Source organism: Solanum stenotomum, chromosome 11, assembly GCF_019186545.1.
Source record: "Solanum stenotomum isolate F172 chromosome 11, ASM1918654v1, whole genome shotgun sequence".
In the NCBI taxonomy this organism is placed as follows: Eukaryota; Viridiplantae; Streptophyta; class Magnoliopsida; order Solanales; family Solanaceae; genus Solanum; species Solanum stenotomum.
Window position 1 is genome coordinate 55,614,227 of NC_064292.1, and position 21,043 is coordinate 55,635,269.

The 21,043-nt window shown below is 33.4% G+C and overlaps 2 protein-coding genes across 3 annotated transcripts; both read left to right on the forward strand.

Annotated features, from left to right (window-relative positions):
* The first annotated feature begins 900 nt into the window (after positions 1–900).
* LOC125844938 (putative pentatricopeptide repeat-containing protein At1g09680) lies at positions 901–3,072 on the forward strand. Its single transcript, XM_049524304.1, has one exon. The coding sequence runs from the start codon at positions 912–914 to the stop codon at positions 2,745–2,747; it is 1,836 nt and encodes a 611-aa protein (XP_049380261.1). The 5' UTR covers positions 901–911; the 3' UTR covers positions 2,748–3,072.
* Positions 3,073–5,929: 2,857 nt separating this feature from the next.
* LOC125844300 (peptidyl-prolyl cis-trans isomerase PASTICCINO1) lies at positions 5,930–15,967 on the forward strand. Of its 2 annotated transcripts, none has more exons than XM_049523585.1 (21): positions 5,930–6,143; positions 6,275–6,370; positions 7,102–7,186; positions 7,328–7,397; positions 7,823–7,920; positions 8,313–8,435; positions 9,009–9,041; positions 9,351–9,409; positions 9,515–9,599; positions 9,817–9,975; positions 11,272–11,329; positions 12,458–12,606; positions 12,784–12,881; positions 13,023–13,092; positions 13,239–13,298; positions 13,659–13,715; positions 14,240–14,308; positions 14,432–14,542; positions 14,630–14,731; positions 15,229–15,300; positions 15,378–15,967. In XM_049523585.1, the coding sequence occupies exons 2-21, from the start codon at positions 6,288–6,290 to the stop codon at positions 15,633–15,635; spliced, it is 1,899 nt and encodes a 632-aa protein (XP_049379542.1). In that variant the 5' UTR covers positions 5,930–6,143; positions 6,275–6,287; the 3' UTR covers positions 15,636–15,967. The 2 variants fall into 2 exon arrangements, with proteins under 2 accessions (XP_049379542.1, XP_049379543.1); XM_049523586.1 differs by having other exon boundaries at positions 5,933–6,143; positions 14,465–14,542.
* The last annotated feature ends 5,076 nt before the right edge of the window (positions 15,968–21,043 follow it).

Below are 21,043 nucleotides of genomic sequence, written 5' to 3' on the forward strand. Positions count from 1 at the left end.
AAAAGTATCAACATAATATTAGACCTATTAATTTATTTCTTGAGTAATTTTTTTTCCAATCAAAACAATATTTAGTAATTAAATAAATTCTAAAAGAACAAATTGATTTTGAGTTAGATGGATTAAGCTATAACCCATAAATTAGCGAAAGCTCCAAAGTAATCCATTAACTTCAATTGAACAAGCTTAGTATTAATTTTTTTTTGCAAATTTCTAAACAAATTGTTCGACTTATTGACTAAGTTAGCCCAGCTTGCTCATTTAACAACTTCGTATTACTTTTTTTTTTGGTTGATTTGCACTTTTGCTCCTATTTTATGTGTTTTTAATTTTTCTTCCTTCGTATTACATGAATTTATAATTTTGCATCATAATATTTTATAAATAATGTGTCCTTCAAGAATTTATGCTCTTTTATACATAAGTTTGCTTTCTGAAGATAGAAATTAAAGACCTTCCTCTTTGAAGAATAAAATTTAAATTTCAATTCATTTGAAGAGCAAAATTGTAACGGTTCAGTCCGCTAGTAATATTGTCTACTTCGAGGCTAGTTCTACTGGACTTTAAAATGCGTCACTAGTGGGTAAGACCTACTTACTAGAACACTAAGGTTTGCCCCACCGCAAACAGAAGTGACAGATAATTTGTAACGGCCCAACCCGCTAATGATATTGTCTGGCGTCCGCTATGAGCTTAGGCCCGCACAACTTTAAAATGCGTCACTAGTGGATAAAACCTATTTACTTATATATCGAACATGTCTGTGTTTTGTGGATGTGAGACTTGCTATCTTAAACTGGATATACACAAATATTTGATTTTTTAAAATTATTATTATTATTTTCTAAAAATTTGGTTTAGTGGTTTACCATGGTTACCCCATTGATGAACCTCAAACAAACAATTCAGAGATGTTCACAATGACCATCTCAAGAAAAGCACTAAAAAACACCCTTTCTCCTCCCTTACACCACCTCTCCACCACCACCCCCACCACCCCTCCATGGTTCACCCCTCCCCCACCCCCACCCCACCACCATCAAGAGTCATCAGACCCAATACTCAAAACCCTCTCAGAAGCCATAAAAAACTCTCCTTCTAAACCCCTTCAAGTTTCCCTCAAACCCCTCCTTCCATCTCTTAAACCTCATCACATAATCAATCTCATTAACCTTAATCCTCACTCTTTAACCCCTTCTTCTCTTCTCTCCTTCTTCACATGGCTTTCAACTTCCAGCCCTTCAAGATTTTGCCACACACTTCATACTTATTCCACTATGACCCTTTTTCTTTACACCCACAAAATGTATCCACAAGCTCACTCTTTTATCAACACTATTGTTTCAAGAAAAGGTAAAGACTCAGCCTTTGCTGTTTTTCAAGCATTCTTGAAAGCTAAAGGTACAAACTTTACATCCTTTGTGAATGTTTTGAATGGACTTATTGATGTTTATTTGGATTTGGGGTTTGTTTCTGATGCTATTCAGTGCTATAGGCTTATTCAAAGGAATAAAATTAAGTTCCCATTTCAAGGTTGTACTAAGGTTCTTGAATATTTAATGAAGCTTAATTCACCAATGGTAGCTTTTGATTTTTATAAGGAGCTTTTGGAATATGGGTATCCTGCAAATGTGTATTTCTTTAATGTTTTGATGAGTAAGTTGTGTAAGGAAGGTAAAATGATGGAAGCTCGGTCGGTGTTTACTGAGATGTGGAAGAGGAATTTGAGACCTAGTGTTGTTAGTTTCAATACTTTGGTTAATGGGTATTGTAGATTAGGTGATATGGATGCAGGGTATAGGTTGAAAAAAGAAATGGAGGAAAGAGGAATTTCCCCTGATGTTTATACGTATAGTGCTTTAATCAACGGTCTTTGCAAGAAGTTTTGGATGAGCGATGCGAATGAGTTGTTTAATGAGATGTATGTTAAAGGTTTGGTTCCTAATGTTGTTATTTTCACGACTTTGATTAATGGCCATTGCAAGGATGGTAGTGTTGCTTTGGCTATGGACACTTATCAACAAATGCTGAAGCAAGGGGTGGAACCAGATTTAATCACATATAACACACTTGTCAATGGACTTTGTAAGAGTGGGGATTTAGGGGAAGCGAGAAAGCTCATTCATGTGATGGCTGAAAAGGGCTTGAAGCCCGATAAGATCACATACACAACAGTTATTGATGGATGTTGTAAGGAGGGAGATTTAGATGGAGCATTTGAGATAAAAAAAGTAATGGTTGATAACAAAATTGAACTTGATGATGTAGCATATACTGCCCTTATTACAGGTTTGTGTCGACAAGGGCGAACAGTTGATGCAGAGAGGATTTTAACCGAAATGTTGAATGTCGGTTTAAAGCCTGATGACCCCATTTATACTGTGGTTATTGATGGTTTTTGTAAGAAGGGAGATATTAAGATGGGTTTTAAGTTGCTAAGGCAGATGCAAAGTAATGGACACACACCTAATGTTATAACTTACAACGTGCTTTTGAATGGTCTATGCAGACAAGGACAGATGAGAAATGCTGAAATGCTACTACAAGCGATGCTTAATCTAGGTTTGAATCCGGATGACATTACCTATAACATTCTCTTGGAAGGGCATTGCAAGCATGGGAATCCTGATGAATATGATAAGCTACGTGGTGAAATGGGGCTTGTTCACGACTATGCTACTTATACTTCACTAGTTGGTAGCTTAAGTAGGAGCTCAAAACGTCAGCCCAAGAAGTCTTTCATGTAATCAGAGAGCTCAAATCGATGAAATGTAGGCTCCCCTTGCTCTCCTTGGGAAATGAGTCTCATGGTGATCCATGGAACTTCGAGGGGTTATGTGAATGTGAATTGATTCATCTTTCCTGCTTTTATGAGTATTGATGGATCACTTGAGCGCATACATTGGGGTTCATCATGTTGGTATTTGGGGGTTTGGGTTGTAAATTGCAGTTGAGGCAGTCCATTCTTTCAGTTTATGAATCTAGCTGGAGTTCTGATCAGACTGCTTCGTAACTGCTGCCTTATTGTAGGTGAACTTTATTCCACAAAGTGAATTACACTGTGAATAACGATTAATTCATGCAGCTAGATATAAATGAGGTTTATAGAAGCAGAGTAAGAATGATGCAAGATGTTATCCAAATAATATTGAATGGATCAGCTCAAGTTTCTCCTGGTTTGTGAATGATGCTGTAAGATGGATGTTTCGTGCCAGGTGATCTTTCTTTACCTCACAAAATTGCTTGAAAAAGACTTAAGTTCCTTTACTTGTCCTTGTTCATCTTCTTCTTGTGGTTATATGATTATATTCATTCTTAGTTTATAATATACCAAAAGAGAAAAAGCCAATAGTCTATATGGACCCTTGTGTGCATAAAAGTATCTGTGTACAAGGATACGTGATATTTTGTTCTATTATCTTATCACAAACAAGACACTTTTTTGATTAAGGAAAAATGTTAGGACGCAAAAACATGTCTGCATACGAGACGTATACCAAAAAGCACAAATGATCCACTTGATTCATAGAGAAATATTAATAGCACAACAAAGTAAAGAAAATTAGAGCATGAACTTATCTTATGGGCCAAATGTTTCTAATTCAGCAAATGCACCACTACCTTGAGCGGGTCTACAACTTCCACTGATATTTCTACTCCTATTAATGATAATTCTTTACTTTTTATTTGATCAATGGTGATCGTAATCTTCTTTACTCGTTTGATTGTTGATTTGATGATGTACTTATACTATATAGATGCTATCATGGAACCTATCCAAATATTATATTGACGCTTTAATGGAACCTATCCAAATAATATATAGACGCTTTGATGGAACCTATCCATGGTCAAATGCCATATAGGAAGTGGTTTGAACTTTTGGCTACATATTTTGGTTTGTTTTGCTAGTACTATTCATTATGTCTGATTTTGCATAACCAAGTTAGTCTCGTTATTTTAGGCATTTTTTTTTTCAACTTTGGCCCTTGACTGGACCGATTTTATTGAAATAAAGCAAAAGAAACCTCAGTCTTTACATAACAAGACTAGGCCCAAATGGCCTGGTCCAAAAGGGAAACGAGTTAGCTCACATATCAACTTTACAAATGCGTGTATAGCCCCTGACTGCTACAATCTAATTTTAGCCTTTTCCTCTCATTAATTTTTTTTCGTTGTTTGGATTCTTTAAAGCAAGGGATCCTGTACCTTGGTCCTTTCTTGTTTCACTGTGTTCATTATCTATATTATCTTATTTCCTTTTCTAGCGTTTTGCAGTGTATTACATAGCATTCGTTGAAGAATTTTAAAACTGCAATCTCAACATGTCAATGCGCTTCCTTCAGGTCATGTAAAAGGTGTCTTACAGATGTCCTAAACTAGTGCAGTCTTTATATACAGCAGTGATGAAAGCCCATCTTTTTTCTCTGATAGTTGAGAAAAAGGCGTAAAAATCCTAGAGGAAGTGAGTACATCTCTAGTAGCTTCGAGAATCTGGCATGAGTGATATGACGGCAACTAGAACAACATACCCAGTGTAATCCCACAAGTGGGGTCTGGGGAGAGTAGAGTCTATGCAGACCGTCCCCCTACCTTAAGTGATGGAGACTACAAATCAAACACGAGTAAGCTTCAGCTGTGACATTCAAAGATGACCTATCCAAGTTCAACAGCCCTGCTGAAACTAAGAGATAGGAAGGTATCTGGAGTATACTTGTCTCTTAATAAATAGGAGGATAAGCAGACAGAGACGTGATCCGAACAGTTTTTCCAGTTGCAAGAAAGTTCTTTTCGGGCTTTTCCTCCAATGAATTGGTTGAAGTGCAACACGGATGGATGGTGCATGTCCAGGAAATCCTCAGAAGAGTTCTTATGGCTTTTGTATATGAAAGGTCGAGTGATCTTATCTATGCACCATAACAACAACGTATACAAGTGGGGTTTGGGGATGGTAGAATGTTCATAGACCTTACCCCTGCCTTTGTGGGGTAGCGAGGCTGTTTAATGATCTTATCTATGCACACGCCCCGAGGAAATTCATGCTACTACAGAATGGAGGCGAAAGCTATTGTAACTAAAGAGGCTCTAAAATACTGTGTGATGAATAATATGGTCCAGATGAAACTATTTTCTGTGTTCACTTATGGTAGTTTGTCATTTTGTAGTATCAACTTAGAGCATTCTATAATCTCTTAGCTAATACTATAGCTTTTCTTAAATTTTTGCAAGTGCATATTTCTTACCTGATGTTATTAACAAAAAATTGTCGAGGGTCTATAGGAAACATTCTATGACGTTACTTTTGCTAAATACACTTGTGAGACTACACTGAACTTAGTTGCATTAGCCATTGAAACAGGAGAATATATTTCTAACAATATTCAGAAATAGACAGATTTTTCTATCAAAAGTTCACTTAGAAAAAGTAAAAATAGTTGTAAAATCTGAATTTGTAAGATTTTTACTATTTGCAAAGTCAAAGAGTTTTTTCTATTAACTACACACTTTCATACATTTTCCGTTTGGGTATTCATTTTTTTTTTGAAATAATTTTTCATTATATTTAAAAATCACTTAAGTTGTGGTGAAAATTATAAAATCCAAGTTAAAATTGTATTTCAAATTTAAAAAAACAGGTTATTTTCTAACTCATTTTTTTCGCTTATGAAATTATCTTTACATTCGAGCATAAATTTCAAAATCAAATAAAGTGAAAACCATTTGGTATCTATGGCCAAACGCCTATTAAGTATGGTAAATAAGTAGAATTCAAAGAATTTTTTTTTATACTTTTAAAATATTACAATCTTATTTAAAATATTTGAGAATTATTTTTATCCTAAAAATTAAAATTAGGAAAATCTAGTGGAAATATTCATATTTTTTGGTCCAGCAGGTTATGGTCAAACTGTAGCAGCCCACTAAATCCCTGGCTCCAGCCCATTCTTGTTCTAATGAAAATCGAAATTTTCAGCTAAATTTTGTCACTACTCACAGAATCAGAGCCAAAAGTTGGAATTTTGATAGTCTTTTAGTGATTAGTTGGTCACCAAGAATATCAAACAGCAACACCCACTTGATTTTCTAGCCATTCTTGATAAATTTCTTCAATCTTTACTCCAATTTTACACATACCCAATAAGGTAATTCTTCAAATTCTTGATTTTTGTATGTTTTTATTAAGTGGGGTTATGTGTTTTTGCTCAATTTTTTATCCTAATTGTAGTTTTGGTTATAAAAATCTGTTCTTGGAATGTATTGTTACACTTTGCAGTAGCTAGAGGGAAATGGCTGTAGTAGCTGATGAAGATCATGAGCAACAAGTTAAGCAACCAGAAAAGAAAAAACCAGAGTCTGAGGATGATAAAAGGTCAAATTTTATTCTATTAAGAATTGATCCAGTTCACTTTTTTTCATGAATTTATGAAAATAATAGTTTTTTTTTAGCTGTTAATCATTTTTTTTTCAAGAACAAGAGACTGAGGATGACAAAAGATCAATTTTTTATTGTGATTAGAATTGACCCAGTTCACTTTATTTATGCAACAACAACAACAACATAGCTGGTGTAATCCGACAAGACAAGTGGGGCCTGGGGAGGGTAGGATACGTTCCGATAGACCCTCGGATCAAGTCAGTTTACTTTGTTCATGAATTTATAAAAATAGAAGTGTTTTTAGCTGTTATTCAGTTTCTTTCAAGAAATAAGAGACCGGGGATGAAAAAAATGTCATTATTCTCTTAAGAATTGACCCAACAACAACAACCACAACCACAACATACCCAGTGTAATCCCATAAGTGGGGTCTGGGGAGGGTATAATGTACACAAACCTTACCCTTCCTTACCTTGGGAGGTGGAGAGGTTCTTTCTGATAGACCCTCGGGTCAAGGAAAAAGAAATAATGTAAGTGAAGAAGCGATAGCAGAATACTATAGAAAGCATGACAGACCATTGAAAAAGGACAATAGAATAATAAGATAATCGAAGTACATGAAACTACATGAGTAATACTACGGTTACTAATATGGGTGGATAAGCGAGACTACATTTTACTACCTACTGTTATTCACATTTTGTTCAATGATGACTTGTATGCAGAAGAAAAAAGATTGTTCCTGGAAGTTTGATGAAAGCTATTGTGAGGCCTGGTGGTGGTGAATCAAAACCTGCTGAGGGTAATCAGGTATACTTGTACATTTTATTTTCTGAATTATGTGTTTGTGATGATGATGAGGATTCATATTGATGCAAAAACCAGCTTCTGTGAGTTCTAGGTAGGAAATTTTTTTTGGTTACTTATTATGTTTTTGATGAATTTGAACAGGTAATATATCATTGTACAGTTAGAACACTGGATGGAGTTACAGTTGAATCGACACGGTCAGAGTTTGGAGGTAGGGTTGATATGTGGAACCTTTGAGAAGCTATAGGTTTTAGGGGAAACAACTTATGCAGAAGGATTAGGGATATAAATATGCTGCTTACTTCATTATTCTTCTCTGGAATACAGAATACTGAGTAATAAAATAGTACCACAAATAAATATATGCTGATAAGATTTACAGATAAAATCTTCACTTCTACATTTTGATTTTGCCATATAAATTAACTCAGTCGTATTTCCATCATTGCACTAGAACTGTGCATTCGGTTGCCATCATTTCAGTAATTTTTTTAAACTCCGTTTCTTGGAATGATTGCGCTACTTTTTAGTTTTACACTCTCTTAAATATACTGAACATGAACTCTGTAATTTGGAGTATGCCAATCTTGCCTTAATGCATTGAAATCTCTTCTCTTTTACATTTTTATTACTCAGGCAAGGGTACCCCAATAAGGCATGTTATTGGGAAAAGCAAGATCATTTTAGGATTGCTGGAGGGGATTCCAACAATGTTGAAGGGTGAAGTTGCAATGGTATATACTTTTGAACTTTTCATTAAGTTATTGCGACCCGAATCTGTATATTTAAAGTCCTTCAAAAGTAAACAATTCATAACATGTTATATTTCTCTGCTAAATCATCTCAAAATTGTGAAGATTTTTGTATTTTCTCCAGTAATTTCTTATTAGTTTCATGACAAGAACATGTTAAATCTACTTTTTTAGTAACCTCTTCAGAATATAATACGTGTCCAATATTTAGATGCTGTTAAAGGGGATAAAATAGAAAAAATAATCTCTGATCATTTCATAAGCCCCTTAATATGAGCTTGTGAATTCATTTTCTCTTTGTTCTTACATCTTTACATGGATGATATGAAAAATCATATTCATAGCTCACTGTTTGTTGCCTAATGTTACCTCAGTTCAAAATGAAACCCGAAATGCACTATGGAGAGAAGGATTGTCCAGTTGCAGCTCCAGACAACTTTCCCAAGGATTCTGAGCTTCATTTTGAGATTGAGTTGATTGAATTCTCCAAAGTGAAGGCAAGAATGCTCCTACATCCTTTTTAACGACAATGAAATGAAAGTTGCAATCCATATCAATCTGCTCCTCTAGTTTCTTGGTGCTTTCTGTCCTGTACTCATATGAATTAGTGCCTACATAGCCTTGTTGGAGCTGTATGTGCTGCTATTTATTCCGTACTATGGTACCTCTTGATATCACTTATGTTGTCCCTTGTTTAGTATGATGGTTATATGAAATGAGCTTAAATGAAGAAGTGGTGATTCATATAGACAACCCTAACTTGATTGGGACTGAGGTGTAGTTGTTGTTGTAGTATGGTATTCCTATCTTTTTTACTGCATCTGATTGTTGCAAATTGCTACTAGAAGAGTGATAATACTACAAAAAGAAATTTTCTACTTAGAAGAAATTGTTAGCAAACATTTAATGTCTTTCCTTTTCAGATCAGCACTAGATTTCCTGAAGTTACGTGAAAGCTTTTCTGTCAGACCTTTGAATTCCTACTTTTCCCTCTCTTTTAAAAATTTTGGTAGTTTTATTTATCGTAGGATGTGTCTCAAAAAACTAATCTTTTTCATTTTCATTCTCAGGTGATCACTGATGATTTGGGAGTCCTAAAGAAGGTACACAGCTTGCTGCTTAACAGTTATTTTTCCTTCATCCACACCCACACCCACACCCACACCCTCAGTAATCTATTTGAACACTTGTGTAAGATGTGTACTTGTGCATCTGTGTCTGATCACTATCTGGTGTTTTCATTCAATGCTGCAATCAGTGTAATAAGCTGCAATTTTGTTAGCTTACAATTTTCAAGCATAGTGCAACTACAGAATAAGAATTTTTATAGCGAGATGTGGTTTCAAATGGCTTATTGAACTAAAATGTATTAGATGTAATAAGTGAAAGGATTGTTTTGGAATTTTAAACAGGTTATAGAAGAAGGACAAAGCTGGGAAACACCTCGGGAACCTTATGAAGTAAAAGCTTGGTAGAAACCCTCCTTTCTCCTGAGGCTTCTAGTTCCCATGGATGCTTCATTGATAGTTCTAAATATGTGTGTCTGTAAGTGTAATCTGAATTATGATTTATTTAGGATTTCAGCGAAGTCAGGAGATGGCAAAGTGATTCTATCACGGACCAAGGATGAACCATATTTCTTCACATTTGGTAAACCTGAGGTTCGGCAATGATTTCCCTACTTGAAATTTTTTCTATACGCTCTTGATCACAGGTGTTTTACCTTCGATAATTTTTTTATATAATTTGGAGTTCCATTTTCAATTGAGTTGGGATGCCAAGCTACTTAGTCTTGCTGTCCAGAACTTCAGGGTTTGAATTTCCTTTTATCTTGACCGCAATGTATCTAATCATGCATTCTATTTTCACCAACTCTAGGTACCCAAAGGTCTCGAACTGGCAATAGCAACCATGCCACGTGGAGAGAAAGCAGTCATTTATGTTAAAAGCCAATATTATACAGAATCTACTTTAATGCCTGTGGTAGAAGGTGTTGACGAAGTTCATTTTGAGGTGGAACTTGTCCATTTTATTCAGGTAGATGCTTTATATCTTGACCAGTCCGAGAGTGCTTCTTTCTATTGCAGGACACATTCTTTCATGTATTTTTTATATTCTTAATCTTTAACTTCCAGTCACAATGTCCATGATGAAACAATGTCTTTGCTATATTACATGGACTCTTCATTTGACTTGACATACCCATGCTGATTAGATATCACATGAATTTGGATACTTTGAGAAGTTCTTTAAAAAATTGGTGTTTCCTCAGCCTTGTCACCATAATTTGGTGCATTTTCAGGATGTAATCATGATGTTCTGACTTGTCCTTGATCATATTTTCTCCATCGGTAGGATGTATATCATTATTATGATGGCCACCTTACTATTATCTTTAATTTCTAATGCTAGCATTCCTTTTCATATATGTTCAATGACCTTTTTGTGTCACTATTCTAGACTAATATGCTTGAGGCCAAAAGAAAGGAACATGCTTCTTCAAAGTACAAGTTGTAGGTTGTTTTATATCCTACAGTGTAATTTTGGTTTCAGATTTTTTGCCTCTTAGAGCAATAATGATCTGAAGAATGCTAAAAGAGGATAAAGTAGACCTAGAATCATATGGAAGGAAGTTGTCTCAAAGACTTAAAATCTAGGTGGATCAATGCTGACATAGCTAAGAACAGAACATAATAGAAGCAAAGGGTCCATCATAGGTGATATCTACTAGTCAGGCTTTAGACTTACTTGTTATTGTTACACTTACATTAGGTCGATGTTCATCAGGAGTCATTTTAGTCTAGTTATAAACTTATTTGTCACTAGGGGATAAATGTGGGATTTAGGGGAAATGTAGTAATAGAGAACTCCTAATTTTCTGTATAAGAGAAATTATTTAGTAATGGAATGAAATTGGTCAAGATAAGGAGGAATGAATGTATTAATTTGTATGGACGACCCAAACTAATTGGATTGAAGTATGATGGATTGAATGATTGTCATATCTTAATGCCCGAAGATAAATCAAGGGCGTTTTTTATGCATTTGCTTATTATTTCGGGATAGTAAAGGTGGCAGTCTCTTATTTTTTATCTTCCTGTTTTTTTATATTTTTATCACACATTTCAATGCTGAGAGATGCTTCATCATGTGTAAACTGCCAGCAAACAATCCTCTAATGCTTGTGACTCCTCCTTCGTCTGCCCGAAGGACCCTGACTTTTAAGTTCACCACGAGTTACCATTTATGGAAAAGAAAAGAAGTTTCTGCTCGATTTATCTTTTACTGTTTTTTTTGCTATGAAGAATCCAAATGTGAATATTGTTGACGCAGGTGCGGGATGTGCTTGGAGATGGACGCCTCATAAAACGCCGAATACGTGATGGAAGAGGTACTGTTGAGACTTAATCCAAGCACAACTTTGACTTATATACCTCTTCGGCACCTCTCATCACTATGATCTGTCAAGTTCTGCTGAATATATGTTAATGGAAAAAAGACAATTGAGTTCTGTTTTTGGTTTTCTAATACTACTTTTATCAAAATCAAATAGTTTAACTGGGCTCCTACAATGCACTTTATATGTTTTCTGTATGGTGATTCATCATGTTCCCTTGTTTCACACAGGATTTACTTCCCTAGGTTAACTTCCTTTTTCATGAATTCTCGGTTATCATTCTCAATAATTTAACTGCAGTATTTATGATTGACATGACAAATATCATCCGAACTATTTTGAGAAGCTATAACTCATTTATTTTACTTAACCCGGTTTTGCTTATTTTGCTCCTTTTGGGGTAAATACAATTGAATTTGACATTACCTCAAATTTATTGAATCTCTTAAACAACAATTATACTCTAGTAACTTACCCTAGTTGTGTGGATAGCTTAAGGGTCCTTCTCACCTTCTGCACTTTATCCATTGGAAGGGACTTTTTGACTGGATTTAGCATCTTCAGATTGTCATTATCTTAGAGAGTGGGAGGAGTGATGCCCAGCACTGAGGTGAAAAGACTTGGATGTTGTATTACAAAATCCATTTCAAATTATATTGCACGAGTCACGACTCTCATTTTATGTTTTTATCTTATCAACTTGTGTCTGATGCCGGCTGATCTATTCTATGACCCCTTGAGTCGCGGCCAACACTTATTGACGGACAGTAAGGCCTTGACTATTATAGGTTTAAACGTTCTTAGTTAGGTACCAAGATCTTTTTTATGCTGGACTTTGTTATAGGATATTAACTGCATTCTTGGAAAGAAATGATAATTGTTTTGCTTGGTTTCTGTATGGAGTCGAGAGTTTGGCATTTTCTATTGGACCTGCTTGATAAGCTTCCTGTCGCTTGTATTTAAGATGCTACCTATTTGATGGAGGTGTTAGATGTTCTTGTCATTTCAATGTATACCTTTATGTTCTTTTAGTCTTTTTGTCTTTTTAGTCCTGAGTTGAAATTTATCTACAATAAGGTTAATATCAACTGAAAAACTTTCTCACTTCTATGAAATGAATAGGTGAATTTCCTATGGATTGCCCTCTGCAAGACAGTCTACTGCGCGTACACTACAAAGGTTTGCTTCTTAATGAAGAAAAGACGGTGTTCTATGATACAAGAATTGACAACAATGGTCAGCCTTTAGAGTTCAGCTCTGGAGAAGGGCTTGTAAGTCCTTTGACCTCATAAAGTGATCTGATCCTGGTTTTTGTTTATCTTTTTATATCACCTTGTAAGTATAGCTTTCTTATAAGGATTACTTTATGTAGGATGAGGTAAACGACTATTGCTTTTAAGTTTTAACTCTTTTAGTTTGTATGATTGAGTTCTCTAATTTGACATCAGGTTCCTCAAGGATTTGAAATGTCCGTTCGTTTGATGTTGCCTGGAGAGGTATCTCTTGTAACATGCCCGCCTGATTATGCCTATGACAAATTTGAAAGGTTAGTAGGTAGAAACCTTGTGCTTGTACTTTTACCCTTACTTGGTTCTGCCCGATGAACTATGTTCATCATAAACATGTCTTTTCTGATGAGAACTTTCCACTACTTGCAACAATTTACAATCATTTTTCATGGGCTCAGGCCAGCTAATGTTCCTGAAGGTGCTTATGTGCAATGGGAGATTGAGCTTCTTGATTTCAACACACCGAAGGTAAAGTTACAAATAGTGGCGACATAAAAGATAGTATGATAGGGTGAGATAAGGGGAAAGAATGTGCGTGTAGTGGTGAAGATTTTCATTTGTTGATTTCTCTAGTTAATAGGACTGAATTCGTGTGCTCTCCATGCAAATTGCAGGACTGGACTGGTTTCAGTTTCAGAGAAATAATGGACGATGTAGAGAAGATCAAAGGCACGGTATGCATTAAACAAATATGTTCAGAAACTTTGAGTAATACAGATAATCTGCTACTTTTTAAATAATTATTGAGTTTCCACGGTAAATACATGTCTATAGCTTGGAGTATGATTTTGAATACTCATCCGTCTAACAATCGGGTGCTTTGTCCTGACATTAATCTGGATGCTCGGACTAGGTTTTAGTGCCGTAACTGTTAACTTATAATCTGGATATTTATCCCTTAAGAAAGTTTGCTTTTTAGTTGGAAATGCGATAGTCTCGTTCCCGGTTTAGTCTGTGATACCTGGATAAAAATGGTTACCAATCTAGTATTCATTTTAAGGGAAGTCATTTGCTGCAACGTGTTCCTTTTTCAGGGTAACAGGCTTTTCAAGGAAGAGAAATTTGAACTTGCCAAAGCAAAGTATGAGAAGGCAAGTGCGGTCTTCTCCTCTCTCTGGATCTCTGCACCAATTGATTGTTCCTTTCACTAGTTAAGATTGGAGCTCTATTCCATTCTGTTTTCATTCTAGGAGGACTTAATAACGTTACTTATGTTTTTTCTTTTGTACTGTTAGCATCATGATCCAATTTAACCAAGACGGTATTTCTTGGGCAAGCAAAAACCTCTAATGAACTGTTTTTGCGACCAAATAAGCTTCTTAAGTTATTTGTTTTCTTATTAATTACATCAGAGTTTTAATACTTAAGGTTAAGATTCAGTGCTTTCTGATCGCTGTTTCAAAGAAATCAAGTACGTTGGAATTTACTTTCTATAAATAAATATCCATTCGAAATTAAAGATATTGCTAGCAATTGATTCTTCAAGGTACTTCACACTTATGAGAAACCAGGGTCCCATATAGGTTGGATTTTCCATTTTATGCAGCATTTCTATTTGGATCGATGAGGATTCTAAACTTTAGGGGTAGATTTTAAAATTGTTTTTCTCTTACAGGTACTTCGTGAGTTTAATCATGTCCATCCTCAGGATGACGAGGAAGGAAAGGAATTTGCAAACACCAGGGTAATTTTGTTTGCCGAACAGATTATATTGCTTTTTTTTTTTCCAAAAAGAGGAAAATTTTGCTTTCATTACAGTTGAAATGATTAGTTATATTTCTTTTCTGTCAATGTTTGACTCCTGAAGGCTTTTCCTTTTCTTCCTTGTGAATGTACACAGAATTTGTTGCATCTCAATGTTGCTGCCTGCTTACTGAAATTGGGAGAGCATAAGAAGTCAATTGAGACGTGCAATAAGGTGACCCTCGAACTTTGTGCTAGCAGGAATATATGCAGGCCTCCCTTTTCTGTATCCAATTAGACTCGTTCTGATGGTCTTGTGTAGGTGTTAGATGCGAATCCGGTTCATGTGAAAGCTCTCTATCGACGTGGGATGGCTTACATGGCTTCTGGAGATTATGAAGAAGCAAGAGCTGATTTTAATAAGGTTAGTTTCTTCTTCTTCTTCTTGTATTTAGGCTATTAGTGCAAAAGGTTCTGGGGTATTTGGAATTTCACAAACACAGAACTCCCCTGTTGATTGTATTGTTCCGTGAATCGGATAGTCCCTCAATTCTCAAATGTTCTAGGTCCTTCCAGGTTTCCGCTATCATTTTGTGAGAAATGCCATTTACAATGACAAATGTTAATTAAAGATCGTAAAGTTAGCATTTTAAAAAGTCTTTCCCAGGTTTTGGAATAACTAACACGGAATACTATCCCCCACAAGTTTTTATCATCAATGTTGGCTGCAATACTAGCAAATACCGAGTGACATGTGACTAGTAAATACTGAGCGACGTGCCTCACGTTGAATGTTATTATAAGAACTTTTGATGAGGTCATTTAAGTTTGGCTTATTGTACTATAGAGTTAAAATGTTAAGTTTTATACTTATACTAGATGCTGAGACATTGTTCTAAGTTACATGTGCAACGCTTGTAGATGATGAGCATCGACAAGTCATCTGAGGCGAGTGCAAAGGCAGCTCTTTTGAAACTTAAAAAGGAGGAACAGGTTTGTCATTGTACTATGCATGAACTTTTATCATTTTAAGCTTTTTGACTCTAAATTTTGATCATTTGGACGAGCAGGAAGTCGAGAGGAGGGTTCGTAGGCAATTTAAGGGATTGTTTGACAAAAGACCTGGAGAAATCGCGGAAGTTGGGACTAATGACGGACAGGATGATGAGGCTACAAGTGAAAATGTTGAGAAGGATGATCTTGACAATTTAGACGACCAAGAAGAGAGAACTCGTCAGACTACAGCGCCTCCACCTCCGCCAGGTATTTTGTCTCAATTGAGAAAGCTTTTCGCGTCTGTTGGCCTGAACCGATGCACCATATTGTGAGGATTCAAAACGATGAAATACCATGCAACGATCGCGCAACATCATTTCATTTCTGCTCAGTCAATTTCTCCAAAGAAAGCACAGTAGGGGATTATTCACACTGTGATAACACAATAAATTGATGCAGGTGAGAAAATTTATCTTTTTATGACATAATTGATGTTGCTGTAGTTGTTCATATAAGATATTATAGAGTTCTTGTTCTGAAAATGGGATTTTCCTTTCTACCTATGAGACCAGTGTATTAGAATTTTACAAATTATAGCTCTTTCGTCGTTTGTCCGAATATTTTTTGGCTGCTATAGAGAAATGTTGTTATAGAGAACATATAATATACTATCTTTGTTTCAATTTGTTTGGTTTGGTTTGGTTTGAATTTGATACGAAGTTTACGAAAGTAAACAAGACTTTCAAATATTGTAGTCTTAAACTAAATATATATAAAATGTACCAAAATGTTCTTTAATTTAGTTGTCTTAAACATGTCACTTTAGAAAGCTGAAATTAAAGAGATGTCAAAAAACGAGAAGAAAAAGACAATCTTTTTGAAACAGACTAAAAAAAGAAAGTAAGACAAATAAATTGAAATAAGAAGAGTTTACATAATATGAAAATAGTGAAGTGATTACGTGAGGTTGCAGGTTTAAATCTCAACGAAAGTAAAATACTATGTGTTTTCTTTCCACTTGTTCAAGCTTTGGTGAATAGTGTTATATATGGTGATAGAAAGTGATAATTTTTCGTAAAATTAATCGAGGTGGGCACAATTGCAAAATTATAGTAACAAAATGTCACTATTTTCAACTCTAAAATGGATGGCAACTGTCAAGGTCTAGTAATACCTATCCCATATATATTGACTAATAAATAAGCCAAAGAATCAACTATATTATATATATTTTTTGATAGAAATTTGAAAAAATTATATATCATCCCAATAAAGGAAAAAAGTACTATTGAAATAGGGACAAAAGTGTGTGGATTAATGAGAACAGTACAAAACAAAAACAAAATTTGCCGTTAATTTTGAAAAAATAATAATTTGGAGCCAGAAAGTTTTTATTTGAATCCAGCATATAAAGTACACATAAAAAGCCTCAATTTTCCAATTATATTTGAACAAGTCTATTTTCCAATGATTGGATAGATATAAATTCATGATTTTTACTTTTGAGATAAAAATTCAAATTCAAAGATTTTATTTGACAAAAATTACTGAAAATTCTATTGTTTCTAATAATTACACACTTGTTTAAAAACCAATTCTAAGTTGTAACATTTTCTGTATACATTAGTAACTTGTAGGAAATAATGAATGCAACTATAATCGATTCAAAAAGAAATAACAGAAGTAAAAGAAATTTTGAGTATACGATAAAAAAATATAAGGAACAATAAATAGTATCAGAAATTGAAGAAACTGAAAACTACAAGAGTAATACTATAACTGTTAGTAAGGAATGATAAATGAGACAGGACTCAACTACCTATTAACCTACCATCCTAATTCATGTTCTTCGTAATTTCCTATTTAAGGTCATGTTCTCGATAAATTGAAGTTGCATTATGTTCAGGCTAATCACCTCATCTAATACTTCTTCGACTTACTTCTACCTCTCGTAAAACTATCCACAGTCAACCTCTCACATATCTATACGGTATATATATATATATCTATACGTATATATATATATATATATAGGGTGGGTGGGGTGGGGTGGGGTGGGGGGACCAAAATTTGGTGAAAATAATAGTCAAAAGTCGTGGGCGTCTGTTCATATATAACACTTAGCAGACCAAACATTTTTGTCATATTGCTGTACTTTAAAGATAAGATTCTCCAAGCGTGCATCAAAACTATAGAGTTATATGTATAATATTTAGTATTCGAAAATTATCGATTCGATTAATTCAGATTTGTATCGCATATAAGTTATGACACATCAAAAAGAAAATGCTTCCTTTCAAAGGTTCTTTTTCCACTCACATTATTCGAACTTGAATTTTCTAGCTAAAGGTGAAGTGATCTAGAAGCATAGTTAGGGATGTAAGGGGATCGATTCATAGAGCCTTCGAAAAATTATATTATGTATATATGTTCAAAAATATATCATTAAATCTTTTTAATTTCTCTATTTATTAGTATTATTTATTATTTAAATCTCGTAAAGCAAAAATTTTGATTTCGCCACTATTCTATCCCTATCCCATGACACATCTCTATAGGTGGTCCAAACTCTAATTCATGAACTTCTCGAGGAGCACAAAAAAGGCAAACTTTTAATTAATTCTTATAGATTTATATATACTACTAGTTAGTTTTAGACTTTTTAAATTTATTATTATTATTAGTTATATATAAGCCAGCTGTTTTTCCTTATAATTTTTATTTCATTTCTCTTTATCTCCTTTTTGGCTTCTTTATATTTATTTACATTTAATTAGTTGTATTATTGGTAAGCATTTATCCATTAGGTTTGGCACCTAACTAATGCCTTTGTTCTTCCTTACTAATTAACAATTAATAATTTTCGTGATCCTGCTATATATAATAAACCATTTTTCTTTATAATTGTTTGTCATAGTGTTTAATTTCCTAATAAACTTAATTTTCAAAGCAACTTTTCATTGTGTATCTGAATTAATCTGAATTTAAAACAGATATCGAATATGAGGTAGGAAACCAAACAATTTGAAGGATCAATTATAAATAGTATAAAAGATATAATTTCAACCTCAAAGAAGGAAATGATTTCTTTTCCATTGTTTGGTCAATTATAACAAAGAGAAAAGAATTAGGTCCTCTTTTAGCTGTCTCAAATTTAATTTAGTGAAGAAAATAAGAGATATTTAGTAGGACTGATAAGTCATAGTTGGTAAAGAATCAAGAACAAATATATTTAATGATTTTGACAAGTAATATCTTTAATTTATTCTTACTTACAAGTATATGCTTTTTACAGCTATAAGAAGTTTCTACATTTATTGTTGGTTCTTCTTTTCTATTTGTACTATCATTATCGATCTACTCAATTTAATTTGTTTTTGATATATATATGGTGATAGTTTTCAGGTAGAAAAGAGGAACAACTGATAGTTAAAATGTGAAACTAACAAAAAAGTATTAATAGTTCAAGTCATGAATACGTTTTTTTTTTTACCATTATCTCAATTCTTTTCACCATCAATGATATGATGGGACGAATTGAATATTTCAGATTTCTTCACCCTTAATCAGAGATTTAGGATTAAAGTCTTGAATATTAATAAAAAGAAAAATTCAATAATGAACGAGCATTTCCCTTTGAAAATATAAATATCTTAAGTAATACAAATCGATATTAATCAAACTCTAATATAACTATTGAATATCGTAAAAAAAATATATTCTTTACAAGTGTATGTGTTTACAGCTAAGGAGTTTTTTTCAAGTTATATTTGAGAGTGATATATTTTTGTTGTTACTTAGAAGCATATAATTTTACAGATAAGAAGTTTCTTCTTAAGTCTACAACTTACTAATTGCCTCAACAACTTTTCTAGGTTGGCAAATATAAAGTGTTTGCCTTCTAGCCTTGGTAAATTTTTTTTTCATTATTATGTTATTTTATCTGTATCGTATCACAGTTTGATCAGACATAAAATCTAAAAAATAAATGAAGATTTTTTGAATATATCATACAATTTATGTGGCTATAGTACTTTAAAGTTTTTACCTTTTTACACTCAAAAATATTAAGAACATTCTCTAAACGTGGTTAAATGAAATTAGACGCTAATAAACAATTAGAGATATGATGATTTAAGTACGATTAGACTTGTGTTAATATTTTTTTAAATAAAAAAAGAAAGGGGGATTAATTTAGATGACTTTAATTAACATCTTAATCTTTCTTAATCATGAAAGTGTCGGGATTATGTGGATCCACTTTAAACAAAGGCCGGCATCTAAGTTGCATGCAAATTGCAAATTAGAAAGATTCGGCTAATTAAGTCTCGATGAACAGAATTATTCGATATCTATGGTGATTGAAAGATCGAGACTAAAGACGCAATAGGTTCATCAGATTATTCTTTATTGAAAAATTAAATTGTATATATAATATCATAATAATAATAATAATTATTATTATTATTATTATTATTATGTATGTATAATAGATGTTTAATCAGTGGAGAGTCAGATTTTTCATTAAGGGAATTCAAACTATGAAGAAGTATTCACATTTACTATCTATACATAAAAAAATATAATTTTAATCATATATAAACAATATAATTTTCTGCCGAACGGGTTTGGATGAATACCCTGAGCGGTTGTTACTAGCTCTATCCATATGTTGAATCACCTAAACTTCTTCGTGTGTTTATTTTTTGTGTGTCGAGTTTTTGAAGTGAAAATTTTAGATATATGTCATTATTGATGAAATATAGTAGATATTCGATAAAATAATTATGGTACACGTAAATCGAATCGGGCATCAACTTATTATAAAAAGAAGTGTCCATAACACCTTGACAATAATTATGTAGTCCTTTTATTTTGCAACTTTGACCAATTGTATTGATTTTTTTGCTAACTAAAAACTATAGTGTAAAATATTTGGAGTCCGTGGTTAGTACGAATATATACTAAAGTCTTGTTCAAGAATTAAATCTTTACGTGACCGACCACGGCAAAATTAATTAATGGACCTGGACACATGTACAAATTTTTTTCCAGTGTGTAATAATTATATTTTTTCATACATATCTATGACAAAAATGGTATAAATGTACTACAGACTAATTAATAAATAAGGATTGTGATAGAGTTAATGTACACTTTTTAAATATTTTTAATAAGAAGTTTTATATTCTAGTTTATTGGGATATAAAGTCGCTTTGTCATAAAGAATCATATTGTACCCTCTTATAAAACTTTTCGATACAAATTTGAATTCAATTAGATCCTAATAGAATATCAAGCAGTCGACGGGAACTAAAGAGAAAAGGAGAGTAAAGACTATTTCAAACATTTTAACTAATGAATTTTAATGTTCTTGTCTTGTCACAATCACAAAAAATGACTAGCACTATATGGACCACAGCTCCAAAGTTTACTCGTTTAATTTGTATCATATTGTTAATTAAATCAACTTTTTGAATTGCATGTTTATAGAAAACAAGAGATAATTGCATAAACTAACCCAAATACTATCCGTAAAATTAAAGTAGAAGGAATAATATCTATTACAAGAATAGAATAACAAAATTTGATGACATAAACTAAAACCAAACTCATTACATTTACATAGTGTACATCCATATTTTATGTAATTTTCTACTATATCAAAGAAAATATTTTATTTACACAAACCCCCAACAACTCCTCTAGATAAACATATACAATTTTTTATTTCAAAAAG

Excerpts from the sequence above, each read along its gene's own strand:
- LOC125844938 (XM_049524304.1), top strand. The coding sequence starts at position 912 with ATGTTCACAATGACCATCTCAAGAAAAGCACTAAAAAACACCCTTTCT.
- LOC125844300 (XM_049523585.1), top strand. The coding sequence starts at position 6,288 with ATGGCTGTAGTAGCTGATGAAGATCATGAGCAACAAGTTAAGCAACCA. Across the intron at positions 9,410-9,514 it reads CCTTATGAAGTAAAAGCTTG|GATTTCAGCGAAGTCAGGAG; the intron begins GTAGAAACCCTC and ends TGATTTATTTAG. Across the intron at positions 12,607-12,783 it reads TCAGCTCTGGAGAAGGGCTT|GTTCCTCAAGGATTTGAAAT; the intron begins GTAAGTCCTTTG and ends ATTTGACATCAG.